This window comes from Pinus tabuliformis, chromosome 1_1 (assembly GCF_031772625.1).
Source record: "Pinus tabuliformis cultivar Carrire ecotype Pingquan chromosome 1_1, CPIR1, whole genome shotgun sequence".
Lineage (NCBI taxonomy): Eukaryota > Viridiplantae > Streptophyta > Pinopsida > Pinales > Pinaceae > Pinus > Pinus tabuliformis.
In genome coordinates this window covers 702,980,450-702,998,002 of record NC_142297.1, presented here as the reverse complement: position 1 = coordinate 702,998,002, position 17,553 = coordinate 702,980,450, and the positions used below count along the sequence as shown (strand labels likewise).

The following is a 17,553-nucleotide window of genomic DNA, read 5'->3' as shown; positions in this document are numbered from 1 at the left end:
AATAATAATGTAAGGGCACAATAATAACAATAGTGTGCTTCTATGGGGCACAATAGTAACAATATGGGGACTACATGGGTACAATAATATAATAAGAGGGTTGTACTAATAACAATAAGGGTTACACTAGCAGTATAGTGGCCTAACACTCCGGCTTCTTTAGCTCCATCGAAATCTGAATCAAAGCATCCAATCAAGTTGAAGTCATCCACCGAAGTATGCTTGAGTCCAAAGTCTTGAGTTCCCTTCAAGTGCTTTAGAAATATTTTTGCAGTAGACTAGTGATCCTCACAATGTTTTTTCATAAACCTAGAGAGGATTCCAACATCAAATGAAATGTATGGTTTGGTAGTATTTAGGTATTTGAGACTTCCTATGAGTTTTCTATACTTTGTTGCATCCTCAAACTATTTTCTTGCAGTCGATGTGACCTTTAAGTTTTTCCCCATTGGAGTAATAAAGGGTTTACACTCAACCATGCAAAACATGTTAAAAACATATCCAATGTACTTCTTCTAAAAGAGGAATATAAAATTCAGATGTTGAGTTACTTCAATACCAAGATATTAGTGAACATAGCCAAAATCTGTCATTTCGAAACATTTCCTCATTTCTTTCTTTATGGATGCAATGTAGCTCTCTCTTTACCTGCTCATCATAAGATCATCTACATAAAGAAAAATATATAAAATTGTTTTTCCAACTTTCTTGACAAACAAAGTTGCATCATCAAGATCATAATGTTTGAAATTGAGTTTCAAAATATTCTAAGTTAACTTTTCATACCAGGATTGTGGTGCTTGGGCCATACAAGGATTTTACAAGATTTCATACTTTGTGTTGCTGACCCTTCATAACAAATCCTTCTGTTTGGGACATAAAAACATTCTCTTTTAGATCTCCATTCAGGAAATCATTTTTTACATCCATTTTTTGGACTTTCCATCCGTTCTAAGCTACCAAGGAAAAGAGTGTCTAGATGGTAGCTTGTTTTTCTGTGGAGGGAAAAATCTCCTCATAGCTGACCCCTTCCTTTTGTGCAAAAACTTTTGCCACAAGCTTAGCTTTATGCTTGTCGAGTGGGCCATTTTCTTTATACCTGTTCTTGAAGACCAACTTGTAGCCTATTGGTTTGGTTCCCAATGGAGGATCAACCATCTTCCAATTGCCATTCTTGATCAAAGCATCATACTCTTCATGCATCACTTATTTCCATTCATAATGAGAAGTGACTTCTTTGAAAGAAGTTGGTTCAAAATATGTAGACAAATTCAGTTCATAGACATAAGAAACATCCATATCAATAGGTGAATCAAGACTGTCTACATCACCTCCATTTTTTTTAACAAAGCATCTTGTTCCCCTTTTTCCAACCACATCAAGATGAACACTTTCCAGTGACCTTGTCAATCATTTTGGAGGACCTTTCCGAGATGGCCCAGTTGCTTAGTTGATTGAGATGGGGTTGAATCAAGATTTAATCTCCCAATTTTATCAATCACATCATTCAAAGTGACATCAGTGGATGGATCGCCCCTTCAATATGTGGAATCTCATTATCAAACTCTTCAAAAGACTTTGCATGTCCAAATATACCCAAGAGATCAAGTTGTTGTTGAAAAAGATTGTTAGTCTTGGAAGATTCAAGAAAGATCACATCTCTAGATATTATAAACTTCTTACTCACTTCAACATAGAGATGGTATGCTTTGGAGGTTGTTGATTACCCTAAGAAGATACATTTTAAATGCCTTGCATTGAGTTTGTTTCTTTATTCCTAAGTTATCAAGGCATAATAGGCAGAACCAAAAACCCTGAGATGCCTCATCGAAGGAATATGTCCATACCACATTTCATAGGGAGTACTGTTTTTTATAGCATGAGATGGATGCCTCTTCTTTATATACACAACACATAGATTTGCATCAGCCCAAAACACCAACTTTAAATTCTTTAAAAACATCATCAAACATACCATATTTAAGATTGTATTGTTCATTCATTCAGCTACTCTATTTTGTTGGGGGTTATAAGTAGTGATAGTTTGATGTTGATCCCATGTTGGCAAAGATAGTTTTCAAATTCATTTTAAGTGTATTATTTCCCATTATCAGTACAAACAGAGCCAATATGATATTGTGCATCATTTTCAACCCATGCATGAAAGTTATTGAATGTTTCAGATTTGTTCTTCAATAAATAAAGCCAACACATTATGTTGTATTAATCAATAAAGTTCATCTTATATTTATTACAATTTTCAGAAGGAAGAGGCATTGAGCCACATAAATCAGAATGAATGAGCTCAATATTTATATGTTCTCTGGAATGAGAATAATGAAAATGTTATTTTTTGTGCTTTCCTAAGATACAATCATCCAATTGCTTAAGTTTCCTATGAATTTGAGGTAAATAAATGACACCATTTTTATTCAATTTACGAAGGTTGTCATAGTTCAAATGTCCAAATCTAGCATGCCATAAAAGAATTGATGGAAATGTACCTTCATCATAGTGAGAAATGTGTGAAAATTTATGTGCACGAGTAGAGGTTCCTTGCATATTTAGAAGTCTTTCTTCCTCTATCCAAGTCATTACAGGTGAGAGATCTGATGCTTTCTTCACCTCAACCTTGCCATCAAATATGTGAATTGAGTGTCCTTGTTGGTGGATGTGGACCAAAGAAAACAAATTTCTCCTCAACTCTGGCAGATATAGAACATCTTGTAGAAGAAAATCTAAAAGTCCAAGTAGTTTGAGCTTGATTCCACCAAGACCTGATGGCTTGAGTTTTGACTTGTTTGCAAAGTATATTTCTCCATCAATATTGTGAGTGAATTCTCCAAAAAAATATCTTTTTGAGAGTCATGTGGAAAGTTGCTCCTGAAGAAAGGAATTGAGCATCTTTCCATGAAGCAGGTGAAGCATTGAATAAGTCTTGAGTTACTCCAATGTTGCAATGTACCAAAACATATTAAGAGGACTCAGGTTCTTTTCCTTTCCCTTTACCAAGTGTTTTACCATTTTCTTCATTTCTTTCCTACTTGATTTAGTCCCAAGGAAGCTTACAATTGGAAGCATCATGTCCATATCTATTGCATCGTATGAAATGAATATCAAACATTTCTCCTTGGAAATGTCTGCCACCCCTACATCTAAAATTATTCCTTCCTCCTCCTCTTCAATCACCTCTTCCTCTAGAAGAATATTGTGCATGATTCTTCTCTTTTTCTGCAAGGCACACAACTTCTTCATAAGGCTGAGGAGTTTTCTTCTTCCCAAAATCCTTCTCTCTTTCCACAAACTTATTCTCAAGGGATTCAGAGGTAATATACTTATGTTTTCTACTTTCTTGCAATGACTCAAGATAATGTGAATAGGTGGGATATAGTGCCTTGACAAAATCTATGAGAGGAATATCTATTTCAACACCAGTGGATTATATGTCATTCATAATATATCTTACTTCTAATGTTAAGGCAAGAGCGTCATCATTTTTCAATTCAAGATTGAACAACTTAATGATCAACCGAACAACTTCAATTTCAGAGTGCGAGTCATACAATTCCTTCAACTTCTTTAAGGATTCAAAGCCATTTGAATATGCCAAAATATGTTGACTCACCTCTTCGTTTATGAAATATGCAATCAAGGAATATGCCTTATTGTTCTTGTTTTCCCAAATGGTAAGATCCTTATCTAAAGTGGAGTTTTCAGGTGCATTGTATCTTTCTCCTTCACAAATCCCTTTCCACAACTCATTGAAAATAAGGGTATGTTTTATCTTCCTGGACCACTCATGGTAGTTCTCTTTATCCGAGAGAATTTATTCAACTACAAATATAAGTGAATGCATCATATGATCTGATCTGTGCCCAAAATAATTACAATGGTGGCAACAAAAACTTGATGTATTTTCAAAAAATCTGACTGGATATGTCTTAAAATAAAATCAATTAAAGATGTAGTCTCTGAAATATGCCTCCATACTACTTCATTACCATATAAAAGGGAGTGAATAGTACATACCATACTACAATAACTTTGTAAACATTATTATTCCAATAAATAAATAATTATTAGCTCAACATACTCACTTCATATTATACCATACACACTTCACAGCTTAATATACCATATGCACTTCATACCATATCACTTTATATGACCCAACGGTATAAAAAATTCAACAGAGGTTTTCAAAAGGTATTCAACGAATACCATATGCGCTTCAACAAACAATTCAGCAACCCATGCATTGCACATCAAATTACACGGTGTTCAGAAAATTAGAGTAAGGAACAATAGCCATTGTAATGTAAAAGGTGAATACACATGTATATACTTCATCGAGGTCGGAAGTTTCTTGCAACATAGGAATTAACTTAGTCATGACAGAGCCACCGCACATGGAATTTAATGCACCATTTGACTAGCTTTTGTCCAATGCTCATAGTAAACATTCATGCACATCATTCAATCAATCCAGAAGAGCATACATACATGTTTAGTGCTTCAATCATAGTGTATATAATGCAACCTGTTCCACGCTCACTACATCATATGTATTACAACACCAATCACGACCTTTGAGATTTTATGCACTATTATTCAACTAATTTAAGCTTTTCAACACAACAGGTTGCAATAAAATGCCTCAATACAGCAGGTATATGACCCCTTCAACACATAAAAAAATAATCACTCCAGAACTCAATGCTAGCTTTCATAGCACAATATTTTGGTATCCAATACAATGCACTATAGATTTAACTATTCAATAGAGTTATGTGTCTACTCAAAGCATGCATAAACTCTCTCCTACAAATGAAACATACAACTTCCACATAGAGTGCATCAAAGCCTTTAATGCACCAAACACATAGGGATAGATAAAAAGGAATATGACCGAAAATGTAGGAGTTATTGGGAAAAAAATGCTAAAAATGGGGGTTTTCTTTTGTTGGGCACCTAATCTGCTATGGGTTAGTGTGGAAGTGGAATAGACGAAGAAAGTCTAAGAGACCTTGGGATGTGGAACCCAACAGTCACACCATGTACTATAAATGTTTATCATTTGTTAATAAAAAACATACTCTCATGTTTTATCTTTCATACTCTTTCTGCCATGTGTGTGTTTAACATGGTATCAGAGTTGCAGGCGAATTTCTGCCCTGGTCAAATTTGAGCCACTAGTTGTGGCCTCTCTGTGCATGTTAGTTCTGCATTCCTACGGATAAAACTATCATTATTGTGTGCATGTTGCAAACCATCTGGCTGACCTCTCTTAGCTAGATTTGTGTTGGGTTCTCTATCCACTATCTCAAATAAATAAATAAAAAACGCACCTGTACTCCTGACACATCTCCCTTCTACCAGCACAAATTCTTGACTCTAAACAATGGTGATTCTCTGCACATGAATGAATGGCTTCCTCAGTGTTTGGTTATATACCACTATCTGCTGTCTAAACGCTTGTGAAGGCTTCTCTTATGCTTGTGTTTAAATGCCCCTTCGCTCTGCGTCCATACACCCCTCATACCTTGGCATCGAAGCATTTTGTTTCGCCATCCATCAAGTAAAACAAATGTAACTGTAGTTCTAGAAGTTTCCTCATTCCTTTCAAATTCCTTGTCAGTTTTAACAAATCGTGCTACTTTCTTACACAAAGCTCACAGTCATACAGTAACTGGTTTCGTTGGAAATGATATCGATGTAATTGAAGTGGGTGTGGATGATCATTGGGAGCTCCGTTAATTACACTAGGTTCTATTGCGCATGACTCGTGGAGGTTGAAGTTACATCACAGTCAATGGTAGTTGTATCTGAATCCATAGCCGGATTCCTTGCAACTGTCGCATTGGTATCAGAGTGACATAGTCGAGGAATAGTTGGTTCTTGCGATATAAAGATGTGTTGTGTGTCTTTGTGTTGAACTCTTTTTAAAAGGCTCAGTCTTGATGTCCATGAGAAACTCATATATTGGTTAAAAAAATGTTAGCTTGAATGCTAGATTGTGACTGAACATTGTTACTCATTTTCTCAATGCTGGAAGACTGAAGGACTTTGCGTTGAATATGTTGGTCGAAATCATTGCCGTGGTGAACGTTAGCCTGAATTATACATATTGTTATGTGTTGGAATATTGAATGAGGTGAAGAAATGAACGTTTCCTAATGTTGAGACGATCGACATATATATATGTGTTGATTATGTTGTACTGCATTTGCATGATTGGAGACTGGTGAGTGGTGCGTTGAACCTTCATTCGCATGTTGTTTTGAATTATTTGAGGTCATGCCATACATTATATATGGAGACTGATCATGGTATGTAAATCCAAATCGATTTTGCATTAAGGGGTTTTTAAAAAGGTTGAATGGTTGCATACATAGTCCAGTAAATAGAAAAATATCAACCTTATTTTCTGTTGATATTTTGAGACTTGTCTCTAAGGGCTCCATGTTAAGCTGCCGAAAAAAAGCGAGGATCTACAATTACGTGTTAAGATTTTATGCATTCAAAACACGTGGAATTGCGTTGAATGTCCACTCTAAGAACTGATTTTTGAAGTGTTGAAAAGACTGTGCATTGACTATATGGTGGAAATCTTAACCATGTTGTGACTCTTGGTGTTGTGAGCTTGAAATGGTTGGAGTGTATGGGTCGTATGTGATGGAGGGAGAAACATCCTGTTTGTGTATTAATTCTCTGCATCAAGCATTGGAAAGGCATTAATTTTGGTCATATTTCTACTACATTGAGGCGTTACATTGCAATATGGTGCATTGGAAAGTTTGAATTGGTTGAAGAATCAACGTAGAGACTGGTGCATTAAATTCCTAGTATGCATTGGTCTTGTCATCCTGTACGTTTAACTATTGGTATAATATTCTGTTTATATATGTTGTGTTTTTCCTCTGATCATAAGTTGAATCACTATGGATTAAAAAAAAAAAGGAAGATTGTGAATACTCACTAAGGAACCATTATCACTGTCCTATCATTAATACTGCCCTTACGACCCATCATTGTGAAGCCCAAGCTTAGAATATCAAGGAGGCAGTTTGGGACAAATGTCTCCCCCATAATCACCAGAAATATGTTTCATTCCTTTTCACCTTCCCAGATTTTAATAGCAAAGACATTTGTCATTAGTCGCTCCCATTGCATACCAACATTGTCGTTAGGGAATGAAATACTTGATTGAGCTTTAGCAAATTGATGTATTGGAAGTTATTATAGAATGTTATATCGACCTCTCATCATCTTAAAGATGGTTGGTTTCTTCAATATCTTTATCCAACGCTCATCAATTCAAGGTATATATCTCACACAATTCTAAAAGATACATTGATCACTGTATCATAGAAAGATGAAGGTAGACGTTATAGTTTTGTATCTGTAGCGTCTTTGGAATGGTTTGTAATAGCCATTATAGTGCACATGGAAGGATGAAGATTACTTTGCTGGTTAAGGATGTATCCCTCAATAATTATGGGATGGCTTTCATGTAAAATATGTAGAATAAAATGGCCTTGATTGAAAGAATAATCAAGAGACATGTCAACTGAACCATACAATATCATTCATATGAACTTCATATTTTTGAACCCATGCCATATCTGTTTTGAGAGCTCTATATAAAGTGAAATAGTGAATAACGCAATAGTTTCTCCACCAAATCTCGATCATCATGACCAAGAGTTATAGCATGTGGGATTTTCGATATTTGAATTAATTTGGAGATTGGAGACTATTGAAAGCTTCTGCGTTTTAACATGGTATTTCTAGTGCGACAGTAATTTCTATTGAACTTGACTATCCTTTTCCACTGGCCGAGAAAGTGAAGGAGTATTTGAAGGATCCAAGCAAGTTTGCAGTTGTTGATGCCCCAGTTGTGGCATTGTATTTAAAACTCATTACGGTTTTTGTGTTCAGTGTTGAAGTTCACATAGAGTGTTAAAGTATATAGAAGTTATCCCCTCATTGCAAAAGTTGTATGATTTCACCATTCAGCCAAATCCTGGTGGAAATCGAAATTGGAGCAACTTCTAATATCTTTGAAAATAAGTTAAAATAAGTGTATTTAACAGAGTTTGATTTGATGATAAACTGGGAAGACTTTATGGAGTATTAAAGTTACTGAATACATTAATACATTCTAGTGTCGAAAACATAGTCAAAATCAACAAAGACTCTCTCTTTGAAATTTAGGCATGTATACAATACAATATGCACAAGAGCAAATTGATTTTTCGCAGCTTGAATCTCAACTACACCAAGCATAATTACAACAATGGAGTCATCATTATGAACTTGTTTCTGTTCAAAACAATGAAACAGTCTCCCATAAACAATAAGACAATAATGTTAGAATTGATTCAGATCCAGTGCCCAATAAAGCAACAGTTGTACATGCAGATGTAGAAGTTTAGTTTGCACTTCCCGAGCCCATCATCAGACCTTGGGAACAACTTGTCCACAACAAGCATAGAACTAGTCTTGGATATGACAAGGATGTGTCCTTTCATATTCCAGATTACTCAAATCCCATCCAGTTTCAGAGTGCTAGATTACTTCATGACAATTCACCTTCAGCTGTTATAGATTCCGCCCCTCCTCCACAGCAACAACGATAACAACAGACTGTGAAATGCTAACACTGTGACCAAGTTAGCCATCTGAAATATCACTGTTTTGATCTTCATCCATGTAAGCATTGTCATAAAACCAATCATTCTTCAAACAGATGCTTCAGAAACAAACCTCCTGCAAGAAAAAAGATTCATCTTGGATGGATCACTTCTTGGTAATGGGAATCAACAACCAAGAAGATATTCTAGTCACATGTTAGAACATGTTCTAGATTATTGAACAATCTTGCAGTTAAGTTTTCTCCATCGTCTCACCTTGTATCTGACAGGGGGGAAATGATGGTCAACTACAAGCTTCAAAGTCACATCAAGCGAGCTTGAGCCACAACCTACACACCAGTTTTAGAGTTGTAGCCAGAGACAAAGATGCCCCTGAGCATGCCTTCAGTTGGTAATCTGGGACACTTCCTCTAGCAAAAGACTTCAGCTTCTTGCCAATTTTGGAAGAATTCCAGGAATAGAGTTGGGGACACTTCCTCTAGCAGAAGACTTCATATTCTTGTCAAACTTGGAAGAGTTCTAGGAATTGCATCAAGCATTCCAGATTTGTTGGTCATCCTTAAACCATCACAGGTTGAGACTTCCCTTTTCACATTGAAGTTCTTCCTTTTATGTGGGGTGAGACCTCCCTTTCATGGTCGAAGCTTTCCCTCTTCAAAACATCATGTACACTTCCACTAGCAGAAGACTTTAGCTTCATGCTAGAATTGGAAGAGTTTCAGGAACTGCACTAAGTGTTCTAGTGTTGGTGGTCATCCTTAAACCAATGCCCTTTATACCAACATTTCAGAGAGCAAATTTAGCCTAGTGCTGCCATGCATTTTTTCCACATTTTGTATTACAACTCTCTTCTTAGACTCGTACATAACCCTTCGGATTAAGGGGGGGAATGTTGGACACCTAATCCTCTATGGGTTAGTGTGGAAGCGAAATAGACTAAGAAAGTCCAAGAGACCTTGGGATGTGGAACCCAACGGTCACACCATGTACTATAAATGTATATCACTTGTTAAGAAAAAAAGTACTCTCATGTTTTATCTTTCATACTCTTTCTACCATGTGTGTGTTTAACATCTTTGATACCATGACATGCTAGGAGTAACTCTAAGAATTTGAATTGATTTTCATTAAGGGAGATTATGAATATATACAAGGAGAGAAGACTATTGGGTTTCATCTCCCAATGCCTCCTCATCTTCCAACTTCCTTTTATTTTTACTATCTACAATATTTACATCAGTTTACCTAATCCCAAAGATTAGGTGTCATCATAAAATACCCAAAAACCAAAAGGATTCTATGAACTTATATTGTTTGAGAAAAACCTATCAATATTGTATCCACCTAGAATAAAAATAGAAATGGTTTTTCATTACATACTAATGGAGTGATAATTTCTTAAATGTGTTCATATTTCTAGAAGAAATAAAGGATCAAAGGGTCAAGTCCTATTTCAAGCAAATTTTTTTTTTCAATTAGGTATGGTTTTCACCATTCATGGAGCTAGACAACTAGTTAATCATGGACATATTTGGGTCAATGAGCATCTGGTAGATATATCAAATTACCGTTGAAAACCTCAAGGAGTGATTAATATAAGAGATTAACAAAGATTGCCATCAATCATTAATAATAATATAGATCTATTCCAGAGAGACAAATTTCCAGAACATTTTACTTTTAATTATTTACATTGTAAAATATAAAGGATTCAACAATCACATAACAGATAGTAAATGGATCAGTTTGAAGATTAATTAATTGTTGATCAAAGGGTATTATTTTATTCAATATTTGATTAAAGAATGAATCAAAAGGAGGGGTTAGTTGTTGGCCATCGAGAAATTATGTTCTTATACGTTCTTTTCCCCCTTCTTAAAGGATAAATTTTATAATCCTTTCCTACGTTCCATGTTACCCGTGATATTTTTGCTTTATTTATTTTTAAAATAGTATTTACCCTTCCAATACTGTGAACTAATGTTCATTATTTTTTGAATAGAGGGAGATTGATATCGAAATTAGGAAATTGCCTTATTGGGATTCAATAGATTGAAAAAAGAATGGGTAGGAAGAAAATAGTAGTGCGAAGATAGAAAAAGAGAGGGATTTGAATCCTAAATATGTAGAATCCTACATAATGATTTCAATGCTATGCCTTGAATTCCTCGGCCATCATTCCTATGATACATGTTCGTTCTAGTTAACAAAACTAGGGAATACAAACTTCCTAATGAATTCCTCTTGTTTGGGTACAAGCATTTCAATATTTCATAAATAAATAGATAATAAATAAGGTAATCATTCAATCCCCCTCAGAAAGACAAATGGACATTTTCTCCCATACTTCCCATTTTAGGAAATCCTCAATAATCCATGTTAGTCTTTTGTATTCAGATCCCCTAATCAATAATTTAAGATAGATTAATTGATCCATTCCATATTATGGTCATATATGTATTTGTAGTGATCATATTATCATTCATATAAAAACTAATTTTGTGGCGATGATTATATGTTTCATGATGACTATATTTTTCTTGATATTCCTTTATCTATATGGATAAAACACAGAATTGTTGGGTGGGAATTTCATTTCATTATGTAATAGTCAATTGTTTAAATTTTTCATTGTCTAGATCATGATGGAAGGACTTCCCAAGTTTATGAATATAGTATTCTTTTAGTATGAATCCTTTTTCCATTATTATTCATATTACTAATAAAAATTATTATAAATATTCCCTACATATTCCCATTTAAAGAATAAATTATAATGATAGAATGTGAGAACATGTTTATGATTTTTAGGAGGACTAAGAAACCCCACAAAACTCCATTCTTGCCAACAAATAATTTAGAATGCATGCTTATTGGATTCATTATGGAATGGGGTGATGGGAGGGGGTGGCCCTCTTTACAACTCCTTCTTGTAACCCTAATCCTAGGTTGGCTTGGGTATCATCCAAGAAGATTTGTGCCCTTAAAATATGTAAATTCCTCCACCTTATTAATGCATGTAATAAATAACTTGATTCATGACCATAGATCACGAGAGAAAATGCGCTAAGATTAGAGCTTAAATAGTTGATTGATAATTAGACAAGAATCCCCAATTACCTTAACGTGGTTGATACTTTTATAAATTTCCAGGTTCATCCACATCGATAATGTCGATTGTTCCACTATATTCTTAGTGGTAGTTCCTAATACCCAAGAAAACATTACTTTTTCTTTTTAACTGAGGAAATAATGACCCCTTCCACTCTTGCCACCCCTTCTATTTTGGTAATCATTAAATCATATCTTCCAATTTTGAATATGAGTATATTTATAATTATGTTATGCGCGTGAATTCAACATAAATATTCCTACATTTGAATAGATGTTTTATATTTCAAGTAGCGTTGGATAGTATAGAAAAATAAATAAATAAAGTAGTAAAGATAAAAATAAGTCTAACTGTGAAAACCAAGACACTCACATAATTAAACAATGAATTTATTTGAAATTCAGGTTACTGGTTGGAAATTCTCTCAATAATCTCTATATCATGTTGTTGGTCCTATAAAAGAACTCAACAATAGTTGAAACCATTTATTTTTGCAAATAAGAGGGGCATATCGATGGATGGATAGCTAGGGAAGCAACAAGTTTAACCTTCATGAATTTATGAATTCTAATTGTGTGTTGCATTATTCTTCTCAAGTCTTATGTGCCTTAAAAAGAAGTATTGGAGACCATGACTCTGCATGATGGTTGAGTGAGTTCCACCAATACTCCAATTGTTGATGTAGATAAGTTGTGTGCCTTGAAAGCAATGCAATTATGAGATTGAACAAAATTTCCTATCCCAAGAAAAATGATCCATACTAATGTACATTGATACTACGTGATGAGTTGACATATTGCATTGTTCTCTGTGTTACAGAGGAACAAAAACATGGATGGAAATTGTGAATGGTGGGGGAATGCAACATTATTGGAGAGTTGTGTAGAGAGCTTTGTGTGTATGAGTGTTGTTGAGAGAGGATGAGAGATGTTATGTAACATCAAAGGCCGAGAGATTCTAGTTATGCAATTTGAATGAAGAATGCTAAATCTTGTGTATCATATTGCAGGGAGAGCAGAGTGAGCATAAGACATAGAGCTATGTGGGATGAGTGAAGTGAAGGTTGATGAGGAGAACAGGGACTTAAAATCAGGCCAAGTGGGTGTCATAACAATGAGTAGATATTTCTTTATTTAGTGTGGGTTGGAGCCTACAAAATAGGATGTTGGACCTTCCATTTAGTAGGTGTCTATGGAGACCTTGGAGGTCAGTGCCTCTTGCAAGTGGATGCTTGCATAAATCCATGAAGTTGGTGGTTGATGGTAAGTTGATCATGTATTTGCATAATAAGGGAGTTGGTTCTTCCTACTAGTGAGTGCTAGCAAACAATTGAAGGGAGTTGGTGTTTCCTATGAGTGGGTTTTCTAAAAGGTAAATGTAAATAGGGTAGGAGCTCATATTTAACATCATAATACAAACGAAGATTTGGTAGTTTTCCTTCGGAAAGGGTTTCCACATTAAACTATTGTGTCTTATGTGTATCTCATGGTATGTGTGTTCATATTTTTATTTGTATTGTTTTCATATGATATGATGATAATGACTCACATGAATGATTTCCAAGCCTAAAATGAAAATACAAATTAGCATAAAAGTAAAAATTAACCTTAATATTGATTCAGCGTCCCCACCCACAACCCCCCATCTTAGTATTAAACATTGTTTCCAACATACTATAATAAAATAAAAAATAGAAATCAATATACATATTTCACGTTTAATATCTAAGTCATTATTAAAATATTTCTATGTATATGTGAGATAACGTACTTGTATATTAATCAAATATTTCTATGTATATGTGAAATAACATGTGTGTTTTGACATAGTAAAATATTTTAATGTTTGAATGAAATAATTAAAAATAAAATAATTCTCTTATCTCATAAAGAAAGGGAGATGTGCAATTCATCTAATTCTTATTACAAATTTGATATGTGGCATTTGAATAATGAATAATAATAAAATCAATACACTTATAATGCAAAGTTAAATAAAACTAATATGTATTTAAAAATAACTCACTATTAGAAAAGCATTTTAATATACACAATGTCATTAATAGATAAAATATTTCAATGTACATATTAAATAAAATATTTCATTCAACTATATATATATTATATAAAATAATTTTTTTAAAATGTTATAGTTAAAAAATTTCAAATAGCCTTAAAATCTAAATAAAAATTTATAAGAATTACAAATTTAATAAAAATTTATAAGAATTACAAATTTAAGTTGTGTAATTTATCCCATCCAAATTACTAAAAAAGACTTTCAAACCTACGTATAGAGTAACCAATTGAAAATTGCTCTTTTATAACCTTATTGAAATGGTAAAAAGTAATAAAATTTCATATGGCAGGTCCTACTCACTGGCTGCTCAGCAGGTGGCCTCGCAACGTATATTCACTGCAATGAATTTGGGGATCTTCTTCCAAAGAGTGTTAGTGTCAAATGCATGGCCGATGCTGGATTTTTCATGGATTTGTATGTTTTCTCTGACATTTATTTCCAATAATATACTTGTTACTTATTATTTATTATTCATTTAGATTATGTTAAAATATCGTTTATTTGAAGGGAATTATCTATATTTTTATACGAAGAACAATGAGATTTATAATCGAAAATTACAAAAGTTTAATATTGTCGCTCTACTTTAATCTACAACCTGCATGCATATTTTCGATTATATACATCGATATTTAATACAAAGTTTATTGCAAATTTTGATAATTCGATTACATATTGTTGCATGATCACAGAGACAACGTAGCTGGTCGAAATCTATTTAGAATTTTCTATAATGAAATCGTCACATTTCATGTATATGCCTCGACTCTTTTCTACTTACATATCCTAATCTAATTAACATTTTGTATTTGTTTTCTTCATCTCTATTTTTTATAATTGTAATTCCATGAAACCTATTTTCCATTCTCATGGTTTTATTGAATATGATATTGCATTTCAGGGTTCTTTAAAAAACTTACCAGCTGCTTGTACATCAAAAATGGATCCGGGAAGTCTGGTAATATAACGTTAATCAATTATTTTCATTTTAAATTCTATTTTTTTTGCTTTTTAAATATCTCAAAAAATCCACAGAAAGAGATTACTTCCTTAACTTATTAATAAAACTTAACTAATAACATCCCACAGAGAAACCTCTACCTATAATGGCAATTATATCTATCAGAGTTTTTACTAACATTGATTTTACATAATGGCAGTGTTTCTTTCCGCAATATCTTTTACAGTTGATCAAACCACCACTTTTTGTTGTAAACCCTGCCTATGATACAACACAGGTAGATAAAATCTTTGGAGACTTTTTCACTGTTTATTCAACAACATAGAATAATTGAATGCGATGTCATATCTTCTATGGCTGTCAATTTGTTTTCTACAGGTTGCAAATATTTGGGTGCCTACTTCAGCGGATCCCAACGGTATTTGGGACGAGTGCAAGGCGAATATCACGACTTGCGCTCCGTGGCAATTGAAAATAATGAAAGGTTACTTTTGTGCATAAATACTCGAAGCTTTTCTTTTTCTTTCGTAACACAATGCATTTTTTTTTTCGAATTCAGTTTCTGTGATTATATTTGGATTACATTTGAATTATTGTGAAACCTTTGTGCCATAATTACATAGGAGATGTTTTGTCAAAAAACTTATTATGAAGCTATATCAATGAGTTAAAAATCAATTTCTTCGAGAGGGAAACCTCTTTCACATTAATCAAATGAATAATTCTTCCATCATACAAATGATAATAACTCCTTTCAATATATAAGAGTCTAAGGGGTCCCAATACAATCATAGTCTGCATAACAATAATATTGTAGGGGCCCAACAATAACAATAATGGGCTCTAATAATAACAACATGGGAAGTGTATGCGCACAATAATACAATAAGGGAGTCACACTAATAACAATAAGAGGTTACACTAGTAGTATGGAGCCCTAACATGCCCCTCTCCTTCAAAATGTGTTGTCCTCAATGCTTGAGTAGTTCTGGAAGCTTATGTATAAAATTCGCATCCTCCCATGTGGAATCTTCAGCAGGTAAGTTCTTCCACTTGATGAAATACTCTAAAATTTATTGATTTCGTAGGTATTGATTTCTTGTTTTTGTGACTGCTTTAGGTTCCAATATGATTTTTTCTTCCTCATCAAGTTCTGACAATATTGTTTGAAGTGGGAGCTTGTCACTTATAACCTTCTTTAAGCACTAAACATGGAAAATTGGGGGCACTCGGGAAGATGCAAGAAGCTCCAATTTATATGGCATAGTAACAATCTTTTGCAACACATTGTATGGACCATAGCACTTTGGTCATAATTTATTATCATTCCTAGCTTGCTTGAGGGACATTATTTTGTATGGTTTTATTTGTAAAAATACAGTCGCTTATATCAAAACTTATTACACTATGATGTTGGTTTGTCTGTTGTTTCATTCGATTCTGTGCGAAAGTGGGGTTATCCTCTTTCTTCTTGATATGTCATTCTATCTTGAGAGTTTGACGAGTAGTAATTCCTGCTAATGCATTAAAAGATATGGTCGGATTCATTTCTTCTTTCTCTGGGGTGGGTTCGTGGTGTATATCCTCTTATTTTGACGTTTCTTTATCCTTTTGTTCCCCCTCTTCACAATCAATGTAAAATAATTGCTTCTCATCACACTTATGACCTTTAATGTATTTTCTATCAAAACTGTAACAAAGTTCATTTTCTTCCTTTTATTCCAATTGTTGTGGTGTCAACCTTGTAGGTTGTGGAAGGTTAGGAGCAGCAACACTTCCATCTTTATAATTGTAAGTAGTAGGATTTATTGTTGCCATTATTTTGCTTTCAATTTTTCTTTCCAGCTTGAAATCTTTCTCCAATGAATCAGGTTCCAACGGACGAACTTCATGTTGAATGTTATCCTTTAAAGTCTCTATGAAGACATCAATCCTCTGCTTCTATGGAATATCATTTACCCTTATATTCAAATTTTGGAAGTCCTCAATGTGCTCTCCCATTGAACCTTTTTGTTTGATATTTGCCAATTAGCTAAAGAAGTTGTTTCTCTTTGTATCCTCATAATGTGCTACTATTTCCTTTGTGAAAATTGTGACAAATGGTTTAGGAGAACAAAGCCCTTCATACCATAAAAATTGATTCAGTTCTAAATATAAAGATGCAATACGTAACTTTTGTAATATTTGCACATCATGTAGATCAAAATATTTCTCCATATGTAGTATCCATGTTATGGGATTCTTGCCATCAAACTTCCTCATATCGATCTTTGGAAGACGGTGGGTCTTCAGTCCAATGTTAAACACTATGAAATCATGATTAACATTTATTTTTTTCTCATCATGAGTTTCCTCTACTACCTTTTTCCGTCATTAGGAGGCCTTTGTTATAGCAGCGTTGTCCCACTTTCCTTCAAACTTTTCATGTGTTTCTTTAAATATTTCATGTTTTTTTTCAAATCTACTTCCATACTACGAATATTAGTTTCCATGGAAAATATAAACCTATCTATCTTATCTTAGATCACATTCTTCAAATCATCCATCCAATTTTGCTTACTAGGTGTTTCTATTTTCTTGATTCGAGTCATTATTTTTATTGCTTTTAGGAGCTCGATATTAAACCACTGTAACTATGTAATTTCAGATCATCAAGTTATGAAATTTTAGCTTATGGTAGCCCTCTAAGTCCTATTTCTAACCCCACCAGTCTTATCAGTATTGAATTCTTCAAAAAAGAGTGA

The 17,553-nt window shown here is 33.9% G+C and overlaps 1 protein-coding gene across 1 annotated transcript in view; it reads left to right on the top strand.

Annotated features, from left to right (window-relative positions):
• LOC149215450 (pectin acetylesterase 8-like) overlaps positions 1-17,553 on the top strand; it is a 59,638-nt gene that overhangs the window by 8,928 nt on the left and 33,157 nt on the right. Inside the window, exons 6-10 of the mRNA XM_089389716.1 lie at positions 14,138-14,262; positions 14,541-14,601; positions 14,750-14,806; positions 15,009-15,086; positions 15,188-15,293. Coding sequence (XP_089245842.1) covers positions 14,138-14,262; positions 14,541-14,601; positions 14,750-14,806; positions 15,009-15,086; positions 15,188-15,293 — 427 coding nt within the window. The remainder of the gene's footprint in view (positions 1-14,137; positions 14,263-14,540; positions 14,602-14,749; positions 14,807-15,008; positions 15,087-15,187; positions 15,294-17,553) is intronic.